Source organism: Melanostigma gelatinosum, assembly GCF_949748355.1.
Source record: "Melanostigma gelatinosum genome assembly, chromosome: 2".
Classification (NCBI taxonomy): Eukaryota; Metazoa; Chordata; class Actinopteri; order Perciformes; family Zoarcidae; genus Melanostigma; species Melanostigma gelatinosum.
The window spans coordinates 27,928,758-27,939,371 of record NC_136635.1 but is presented as its reverse complement, the minus strand read 5'-3'; the positions used below and the strand labels follow the sequence as shown (position 1 = coordinate 27,939,371).

The window sequence follows — 10,614 nt, the reverse complement described above, 5'->3', positions numbered from 1 at the left end:
TAGTCAAAGTAAAGCAGATACTAAACTAAATATTCCAAACACACACACCATTCAATTAGTTTGCCTTGTTTTCCCTCTGCGCTTACCAACCAGGTGGAGAACCTTCCAATAGACTTACAGCTGCTTTAAACATTAAGATTAACTAACAAACCGCCATATCTTCATAAAAGATGTCTTTTGGATAAGCTGAAGGCCTTAATGATGGAGACTTTAAACCCGTCTGTCTTCATGAAATGAGAAACATGGAGACACTTGGTGTTTGAATAAATGTAATGCCAGCAAAATGAGTCGAGGGTTACACATCTCAGGAGGAGACGTTTCATTAAACAGAAGTAAAACACTTCATATATTCAGTTCATCCGAGGTTGACTTTTAGCAAAAACCTACTTAACAGCTCTATAGTTACAGGTTTGCACATTGTAATTATAAAACAACCACGTTCTATCTTTTGTTATCAGCCATAAGCTCAGTGTAACATCCAATAAATGAGTGACCCTTGGGGGGGAAAAACAAAAAAAACAATGCTATAAATACAAAAGAAATTAAATTCTCTATTGTTCAAAAGCTCAAATATTCGAGTCTTTGGGTAGCAGTAAAAAGATGAAGTAAAAAAGCATTACATTTATCATAGGATACCCATATCCATAATAAGTCATCATCTATCAATGTCAGTCATTCTAGCATTAAGAAAAAAAGAAAAAAACCCAGCAAATTACAAGTGACACATTCTAGATTAATAAATCAACTCCATTTTGAATATGATCTCATTAGAATTGCACCCTAATAATTTGTAATACAATAATGCTCAGCCTCAAAGAAAGATGCATCGTTTCACATGGCGGTCCCTTCACTGCTCCGATAGTCAAACATCTTGCATGTTTTCAAAAAGATAAAAGTTCCTTCATACATCCGGCGGCTTAAGGCTTCCTGCGTCTGGAAGAAGAAGAAAAAAAAGCACAAACCTCAATAAACTTGATTTCAAATCCAAAGCTACAAAATATAAACAAACACAAAAAAACAGACACTTATTTGTATAATGAAAAATACAAAATATTTCCAAGACAGCAGCTGAAACTTTACATGACATAGTAAACAATGGATGTATACACAAACATTTGCTTACTTTTGATACCCAAAGCCTGAACTTGTGCTCGCCACTGGAGCCTGATGAGGGGAAAGTTGAAAAATGTTCACACATGAAACAGGGATATGCACACGAATCAAATGATATAAAACGCATGCATCTTAATTGAAAAAGAATGGTTAAAGACTCGAAACATTGATACCCGAGGACGCGTAACGCACTAAATGAGCAGAAAGCAATGGTTAAAACTAATTGACTTAATTAGGAGCGTACCCTGTTTTCGATGTCCTCCATCTGATCTGCTCCTTCTCCAGAGCCAGAGCGCCTCTTGCGACTGAAACAAAAACATATAAACTTGCTTTTGCAATATACTCCAAAGTCCTTAACATGAACTTAATGACACTTTACCTGCCATCAGTATTAATTTACAAAATAACTAAATTATATATGTTTCAGTTTCGTTATTTTGGTGGCAACCCAACAGTTTGTGGGAGGAGAGAGAGACAAACAAAACCTTTTGCAGTTTCTTTCAGAGATGTATCTTTAAGAGTAAAACTGTCAATTACAAATAAATGAGTACTTGGGACAATGCTGTACCTTGATGAGGTTGGGCACTCCAGTGTTAGTGTCTCAATGTCAGTGAACTGCACCGCCTGTCCTCCGCTTCTCGTCTTAAAAACATCGCCCTGAGGAAAAAAAACAAGACAAACTCACAAATGTCCAGAGGAGAACACAGGAACAGCCGTTGGCCAGTAAAACACAAAACAGGACGTCAAAGTGAAATCAAACTGAACGTGATGAACTCAAATTCATGCAAGTTATAAAATAATCAGAAGTCTCAAATTAAAGCAATTTTACCTTGATCAATTTGGTCTCGATCTCCCCGTCTGAGGCAAGCTCTTGATGTCTAAGCACATACTTGTTGCATTTGGACAGAGCTTTCTCATTCGGGGTCGACACCTTGATTGCATTGGGTAAGATTGGCTGCATGACAGTGTCTAGGTCCAAATTAGAGCGTGGTTTGTGGTCTACCCATTTCTCCCCACCCGCAGAGTGTGAGCGCCTGTGCGTTGGATGAACTGGAAGGGCCGCCTGGTGATCCCAGCGTGGGAGAAACAAACCCGCAAGTTATTCACATGTGACACCAGCAGGGACCATTTCAAGTTAGTTGGGGATTAGTAGTGAAGGTTGATCATGAGACGGTGTTACGCTTGTGTTGAGAACACATGTACTACTGGAAGTCCAAGAGGGACAGGGCACGTCCCACTAGGTCTTAATATTACATCCATAGTATTGGAACTAACACGTCGACTCAAATCTCACAGCAAACAATAATCTGGCCTTCCAGCAATACACGTTTCCATCGAGTAACTAAAAGCACACGCTGCATTAGAAATAGCCCAGTAGAGTGAGAATAAGAATCAACATGCAAAGCAGCGCAGAAAGTAGTGAGGAAATGAGTTCAGACTACACGCTGACGAAATGCAGATGTGGTTTACAGAATATATTCTTCAACACTTTTTGGTAAACAATGGCAGCTGACTCAGTGAAGTCTAAGACCAAAGAGTTTAGGTCCAGACATACTGAGCAGGTCACTAAGGACCAGAAGATCTGATCTCTGCATCGTAGTGGTTAAAGTCTGCCTGATAATCACAATGAGTTGATGTTTCGTTCCACATTTGAAAATCTCTGAAAAAAAAATATGTTTGCAGCAAGTCAGAAGTCTGGAAGCAGGCTCTGTAAAACTATTTTGAAATACGACGCAAATCAAAAAGGACTGTTTTAGATTTTGACCAAAAGACCAAATAGCTACACATGTGCATGTTCTGTAAGAAGCAAAGTATCCGCGTATGAAACGGCAGGTTTTCATCAGTGGGTTCCGTCCACGTGTGTACAGTCATAGCATTGAGTCAAGTAAAGGCTGGAGCTCATTTGTACACGTGGGAAAGCAGAACCAGGCAGTGTGTCTTTCACTCCCATGAAGACATGAAAGTCAGCACGCAATGGAAACGAGATGGACAGATTCTTCTTATTTTGGAAATTGTTAAAAGTGGGACACTCGAGATGTTTGTCCAAGCAGAGTACACCGAGAAGCATCGGCGTTGAGCGCCGCCGCGAGAGACCGACCAAACACCAACATCGAGTGCAATGTTTTAAGTGTGTTTTTCCCTTACACATTTCTGATCTAAATTCTTTGAATATCTGACAAATAAACATGCAACTTTTTGCATCAGTCTTCTAAAATGTGCATTACTGCTACGTGACAGCGTATGTGTGTTTATTTTTAGTAGAGACAGTCCATTTGTCATTTTAAGTGTCGCTACTGAATGTGATGAAACGGTACAAAGGAAGAACTATTCTAGAGAGCAGTTGGTGACAAGCAACAGAAAGCACGACAGACATGAAGCAACGAGTGCTACTACGGAGGCTTTAGATGCAGGTCAAGATGATTCACTAGAGAAACACCAGCCGACACTGATGCAGCGCTTCTACTCGATGCATTTCTCAACAAGCAGACATCTACTGATACCAATACGGGAGCAGTTCTACTCTAAGGCAAGGCTTGCAGAGACAAAACCAAACACATCCTTGAGGACATCTAGGCTCGATTACACACACTAACCCTTGTGCCTGCCTCTAGGTCTAGCCCATAGACCAGAGTGGTAGCAGGGGCCCCGGTCTCTGCGGCCCAGCGCTGGCCTCTCCTGCGGCCCACGCTGCTGGTGCCGTGGCATGGGGCGGGAGTCCGGCTCCTGTACGGCGGAGTCTCAGAGTGCCTAGCTTGGCTGCTTGAGTCTACAGGGAGCCTGTGCTCCCAATCAGAGATGCAGGAGGCTACTGAGGGATAGGCTGAGGAGGAGGAGGAGGAGGTGTTGGGGAAAGCGCCCTGAACTGCCCTAACATTGGCTCGAGTTTGGTGGGAGGGAGTTTGGTTGAAGTCCTGAAAAGTGATGAGGGAACGGGGCCAAGCATTGTGGATGTTAGGGGCTCCAGATGAACACAACAGCAGGGTGATACAGAAAAAGATGATGCTGTGCACAGGAAGCATAGAAATCTTTTACAATCATAAGTAGTGGCAGGCAACATTTCCACGATTCACAAGAGAATGCTGAAGTGCACGTTGATGGAAGAGGCAGTGCTACAGAGTAAATAACTCACATGAAGCGGTGATGGCGAGGCAGACCTCTTCTGGCCCATGTTGTGATCTCTCTCCCTCGAGGGCCTCTCGGGTTTCTCCGGCCGCTCGGAGGGAAACCCACCGACGCCGCTGCTCTCCGTCACGATGGCCTTTAGCTGCTTCAACTTCTCATCCTTCACCCACAACTTGTTCTGCATCTCCAGCTGCTTGGCGTTCACTCGCCTCTCCTAATTAGAAAACACCAGCGGGGACACAATAGAAGGAACAGTCTCATCCTCTAATCCCACAGGCCAGTTCTCTGGGAGGTGTTGTGGCTCACATCTCTTGTTTTTAGATGAACAATCAGTTGAATTTTTACCAGCCACAAAGTTCTTGCAATGAAGGTTTCTAGATATTGGTGGTATCGTAGAAAAAGAAACAATATTATTTGTAAGATTAATATGATTTGTTATTGGATCTGTATTGGCCACAACAAGTATATAATCAGTGTATCATGAGCTGCTCCGGTATTAAACGCATTCACGAGGAGTAACCAGAGTAAAGTAGGGCTGCTGTTACTCGTTCCACTTACACACTCCTTCTCCCACTTGAGCTTGGTGTCCGTCATCATGCCAGTCATGCGCTGCTCCATGCGCCTCCTGTCGGTCAGCTCTCTCTGTAGCCGCTGCTCCCGCGTCTCCAGCTCATGCCGAAGCGAGCGCTTGTCCTGCTCGTACATGTCCGTGGTCTTCTGCAGGATATCGACCTAAGGAGGACCAGCAGTAAAACAGTAAATACAAGCTTCTCTTAAAAAGAGAAGTGACATTCACAGATCCCTACTTTTATAAGCGTGTTTAAAATGGTGCCAACCAAATGAAGAGAGAAGAAGAGTTTTGTAAGTCAGGGAGGCACCTTGTACTCCAGCGTTTTGGATTTCTTCTCTAGTCGTTCTAGCTCCGTCCTCTGGCTGATGATGACTTTGTCTTTCTCGCTCAGTTTGCATCGTTGCTCCTGAAGGAACGTCTCCTTTGCATTGAGCTGACCGTCAAACTGCTGAACCATGGACTTCAGTGTATTTGCTGTGGGAATGAACGTTTGAAGCCGTTTGAAAATAATACATTCTGTGACCAGAACAACCTTCAGTGACTAAGCAAGAGTAAGGATTCATCCATCACTGATAACCAGTTTGAATAAATATTGCCTTCTAAAAATGACTAATTAATTGCTACCAACAAAGAAGTAGGTTGTCTAAAACCAGACAGATTATTTGTGGCTTAGAAAATGGACCAATACCAGTTTTGTCGAACTGCTCTGCCATCATCTGACGGACACGATGCCTCCTTTCCAGGATCTCAATCAGGCGGGGCAACGAATGATCATCAGCTGGGTCCACCAGCTCACAATGAGGCAGGGCCGGGAGGCTTTCCATGAGCTGATTCAGGGCAGATGGGTCACCTACAGCGAGGAAAAGAACACGGCATGGAACATTTGTAAAATGTAAGAACACGATACGAGCACAAAGAGCAAGCAGTGGAGATTTGAGGGCGACTTACCGGCATTACCTGGACCTCCTCGCTCTTCCAGGCGATGTGACAGCTCGTCTTTGAAGGCACGGTTTCTGTGTCTGCGTCCTGCAGCGAGGCCACAGATTGGCCGGTCAATCGGCCGCGCCACCTCCACCTCCTGGGTCATCTCTGCAAAGCGCATGACCAGCTGCAGCACATACAACAGAACACCATGAGGAACACCCTCGCCAACAGTCCGTGATAGTTCAGCTTTGCAAAGAACTGGAGGATTTTTCTTCCGGTAAAGCTACCGAGAATAAAGACACAAGAATTCAACTTCAAACTATTCTGCAACACAAACACAATGTCTTACCATCGTTTCATCATAATCGTCCGCCTTGGGGTTGACGCACACAATCATCCTGACCTTTCCTTCTCCATCAAAGTAGTTTTTAAACAGATGTGTGACTTTAGAGTCCCTGTATGGCACCATCTGGAAGAAAATAAAGGCTCTGTGAAGCTGCACCGGCTGGAAAATGACCACAAGCGAGATTATAAATGTTGCTGTTCATAGAAATAAAACAGAGCAAAGAATGAACAGATGATAAAAGACCAACCTTATTAGTTCCACACATCTGGTTTTCACGCAGGACTTCCATACATGTGCGCAGTGTCATCAGGGACTGGTTAATATTACCTGTAAACAACACATTACTAGAGACGTGTTGGGTTTGAACTTCAGACAGAAGCCCACAGTAAGAAATGAACTGACCTGCTTCGCGGAGGCGGTTTCCCTCGGCTCTGGTTCTGCTGGTGCGCTCACTGCCAGCCAGGTCAACCAGACACAGCTGGCTCACATTCACCTGGTTTTTGTCCTGCAATTTATTAACACGCCGTTAGCGTCAACAGACATCGGCCGGAATCCTTTGTGACACAAGATGCGTTTTTATTTCATCTGCGAAACGCAAACGATTCACTGGCTATCTTTGAATAAAGATCATAGAAAAGAGACAAACAAATGGCACATTTCAACAACACAAAAACAATGATGCAACTGCATGCCACCTGTAGAACGTGGTCCCCGTCAGCATCAAGAGGTGCCTGGGCCAACTTCACTGTGAACACGCTGTGTGAGCGACTGGACTCACGGTTAAGTTCAGTGTTGGCTATCCTCCTTTTCTTCTGTCCTGGAGAAACAGCAGAGCATCGTTAATACAGTGCATGTGACATCAACAAAAACAATAAAAAGGTCAAATCGTTACTTTATAAAGTCAATAAATGTTTTGCTTTGTCAAATTATTCCTGCTGGGTTGATTGGTTAACAGAATATGAACGCTGATAATGGTCACGCATTAGCTCACAACTTCACTGCAACATTGTAATAAAGAAATATCATGGCCGTCTCCTTTATACACATAATTATTACCACTCACCCTTCCAAAAGACTTCAAAGGCCTCCTCCGTCGATTTGACCTCAACTTCTGTGCAGCCAGCCACGTACATGTTATGATTCTGATCTTCACGGAGGATCTTGGATTGAGGTGCTCTGAAACAAGTTGATGACAACGATTAAACAGAAGGCAACACAATGATGTGTCGCTTTAGTGAGACAAGCAGCCAAAGCTAAAATGACAGTTACTTGATGTTAATGACAATCTAAAAAAGGGACACATTCAGGGGTACAGACGCATGCACGTTTGAGCCAGTCAGGGAAGTTATGCGTCTCCACACTAAAAGCAGGGAGCCAATACTTGAAGCCACCAAAATGACACAAAAGCTACACGTATGCTATTTACAGGGCTTTGGATTAATGGGATGGAAATGCACTGAAGGCCTATGTGACAGCAGCTACAGCCAGGGTGAACAAACTGTCTCATGTACGTTCACTGGCCACATACATGAACTCATTGCTCCGTACAGGCGTGCCTCCACCGAGCCACCTAACGAAAACAGGATTCATAAAAGTGCGTCTTGTCAACACACACACACACAAAAAGTGCCTCGCTGAACTTATTCAGCACACACATGAAAGGCAGTCAGAGTGTTTGTCACGCAGACACGAATGGTTGCAGAACTACCAAACATTTACAGATCACACATAGCATGGGTGCATTGGCTGACAGAGCAGTTTTCCCCCTATATTAATTTACTGCAGAGCCATCTTTATATGAAATGCACCAAAAATAAACCTGGATACAAATGTGCGTTGTACAGACAGTCACAACAATGGCATTGTGTTTCAAAGAAAAGCATACAACGGTTTGAAATGCTCTTTACTTTGGTCTGATGGGGTCAAACGGAGCGTCTTCGAGGAGATCATAGATATAGTTGTTGTAGATCTCGATGTAGGACACAAAAACGCTGTAACAACAGTCTTCATCCACATTCTCATATTTGCACGCCTCGTCTGAGCTGATCATATCCGCGAACTCTGGGTCAGCCTTCTGCCTGGAAAAGTAAAGCAAAAGAAAAGAAACGTCACGAAACAGCAGTGAACGTGTACTTCACATTCAGTTCACTCAAATTGCATAAGTATACACACCATAACTAGTATAGATAGTACAAAGTGAAATAAAGTTACTCAGTTACCTGGAGGATGGTGTTTTGGGCACAGACTGCTGACTGTCTCGCTTCTGTCTCTCCAGGAGAGCATCAACTTGACCCTGGACCTCCATCCCATTTTTGTCATCTGGTTTAAACACCTGTTGATGATTGAAAAAAACCTATTACCATCCATCCCCTAAAAAGGTACATTTTTGTTTTTTGAAGACCAAATTCGCAACATTTCTTACAAATCGTTTGGCCTGAAAGGGGCTGATGGTGTTGAAGAGCATGTCTAGGGAGCGGGGGAGGAGTCCACCTTCACCAGGTGAGCCCGTCATGGTGAAGGTCTTACCGCTTCCAGTAACACCATACGTAAACAGCAGACCTATGAACATGGAATATCACAATCACATAACCACGTCTCACACAGAGGATTAGGGCTGACATGGAGGATATATTATATATTAGATTGTGTGCTGTGGTCAGTGCTCTGCGAGGGCTGGCAGGTGGGGAGTGGGCCGGCCAATCATTTTAGAGGATAAGTTAGTGATTTTCACTGGAGAGGATACAAAATCAATGGATGGGATTCTGCACAGTTCCTCATTAAAAACTGAACTTCACTTACCATTTTTACAATGAATAAGGTCCTCTATCAGAGGCTTTGCCACATCCTCAAACAGCTCCATTTGAGTAGTATTAATACCAAATACTTTTTTAAACGAGTACTGCGTCTGAAGGATAAAACGAGAAACAAAACATACAATACATGTAAATCATCACGTAATATACCAGTTAGTGTCGACGAAAGTACCGTGTCTCTACTGTGACTAAACCAGTTATAGATATCGGCAAATATGACAGTGTGATTTGCTTTACATTGATAAAGAGAGAGGTGGACAGCACACTTACCTCTTTGAATTCCCCGTTGCGGTTGGCTTTAAGGCCATCAGGAGCATGCAGCTGAATAGTGGAGTTGCTGATCATGTCGACACAACATTCCTCATTTTCTGCTCCAAGTGGACGTATACGACAGTAAACCTACAAACATGAAGGAATAGTTGAGGTCTACGGGGATCACGCCATCACAACTGGAATAACTACATTCAGCCGTTCACTTACTCCAACAGGATCTTTCTCTGTGTTGGACGCCTTTTTTTGGCCAGGCCTCCGAGGAGTCTTCGCTTTGCTGTGAGTGATAAAGAATAACAGAATAAACGTCAAGCACAAAAAAATGCATGCTGCACTGAATTAATTAGACACATCGCCTCATCACTAATTCACCTGAGTAACTCACACAATGTTTACACCTGAACCGCAAGTAGCTCACACTCTGAGGTCCAATTCATGCTCAAACTCCTCCACACAAAGCACAGATACATATTTCTTTATGGCTTCGTGCATCTTCATGTAGAGACCAGAGAAGACTTTCCACAAAGTTGTAAAAACTCTTTTAACATTAGGATCCCCGAAACAGGAACTGAGGCCAAAAGTGCATATGTTTAAAGCTACACAGCTATGTCTAAAAATTACTTTTGTAAAATAACTAAAAGTGTAATCAAAAGTGTCCCCACAGTTTTGGCCATATAGTAACGTTATCGTGTATATATAGTGTTACGTAATCTACTCGCTTTTTGTATCCGTTAACGTTACGATAACTAACGTTAAATTAGCACAGGTGTAACTTGCTAACGACAATTCACAGGTGACGATCAAGAGAAATATGAAGTTAACATGATAGTTGCCTCTTTAACGTTAAGATAACTAAAGCTGGATGACGTTTGGCCCTTTTCATGGACACGTAACAAACATTGGTGGATAAATGAGCTGTGCTATATCGCTATATAGTCTCATCGTTAGCGCTAGACAGAGAGCTATGCTAACAGTATGAAGCTAACACTCTTTTTCTTCTGAACAACCGCTACGTGTGCTAACGTTACCTGGATCACAATGCATAGGTGCAGATTGTTAATCGTTTGTCGTGTTGAGTACATAAAAAAGATGGTAATACTCACTACGGTCTCTGCATTGTTTGTGTTGTTGGACTCCTCTCCAGTGAACACAGAGCGCCTGTTGTCGATTTGAAAATTCCCTCTGTGAAACGTTTTTCCGTGTCGCTAATATTTCAACCAATCACAGAGCATGACACGGTGGTCAGCAGCGGAAGTCCCGCCTCCCGGATCTTTGCACGATTACAACTAACTGAATGTGAAACTCACAATTAGTCACTTTATTTATGATGTTAATTTTGTTGATTAATTGCAAAAAAAAAAAAAAAATGAGCACATTGATTAAAATTACTTGACTTTAGTGCCATTTATTTCTCATATATAAATTTATAAACAGTTCACAGCATTATCCTGTAC

The 10,614-nt window shown here is 42.9% G+C and overlaps 1 protein-coding gene across 5 annotated transcripts; it reads right to left on the bottom strand.

Moving 5' to 3' along the window:
- Positions 1-263: 263 nt before the first annotated feature.
- Positions 264-10,332, bottom strand: LOC306786766 (kinesin-like protein KIF23). 5 transcript variants are annotated; one of them, XM_079281616.1, is made up of 24 exons: positions 10,264-10,332; positions 9,371-9,437; positions 9,161-9,289; positions 8,877-8,982; positions 8,500-8,636; positions 8,297-8,409; positions 7,985-8,155; positions 7,606-7,647; positions 7,141-7,253; positions 6,773-6,894; positions 6,480-6,582; positions 6,325-6,404; positions 6,081-6,200; positions 5,756-5,915; positions 5,496-5,657; positions 5,115-5,281; positions 4,795-4,968; positions 4,244-4,450; positions 3,708-4,025; positions 1,943-2,176; positions 1,682-1,770; positions 1,358-1,418; positions 1,124-1,164; positions 264-933 (listed from the first exon to the last, which is right to left on the bottom strand). In XM_079281616.1, the coding sequence occupies exons 1-24, from the start codon at positions 10,275-10,277 to the stop codon at positions 918-920; spliced, it is 2,946 nt and encodes a 981-aa protein (XP_079137742.1). In that variant the 5' UTR covers positions 10,278-10,332; the 3' UTR covers positions 264-917. The 5 variants fall into 5 exon arrangements, with proteins under 5 accessions (XP_079137742.1, XP_079137743.1, XP_079137745.1 ...); XM_079281617.1 differs by having other exon boundaries at positions 5,765-5,915; XM_079281619.1 differs by lacking the exon at positions 3,708-4,025.
- Positions 10,333-10,614: the final 282 nt, after the last annotated feature.

Excerpts from the sequence above, each read along its gene's own strand:
- LOC306786766 (XM_079281616.1), bottom strand. Across the intron at positions 8,410-8,499 it reads CCTTTCAGGCCAAACGATTT|GTGTTTAAACCAGATGACAA; the intron begins GTAAGAAATGTT and ends AATCATCAACAG. Across the intron at positions 1,165-1,357 it reads TGGAGGACATCGAAAACAGG|GCTCCAGTGGCGAGCACAAG; the intron begins GTACGCTCCTAA and ends TCCCCTCATCAG.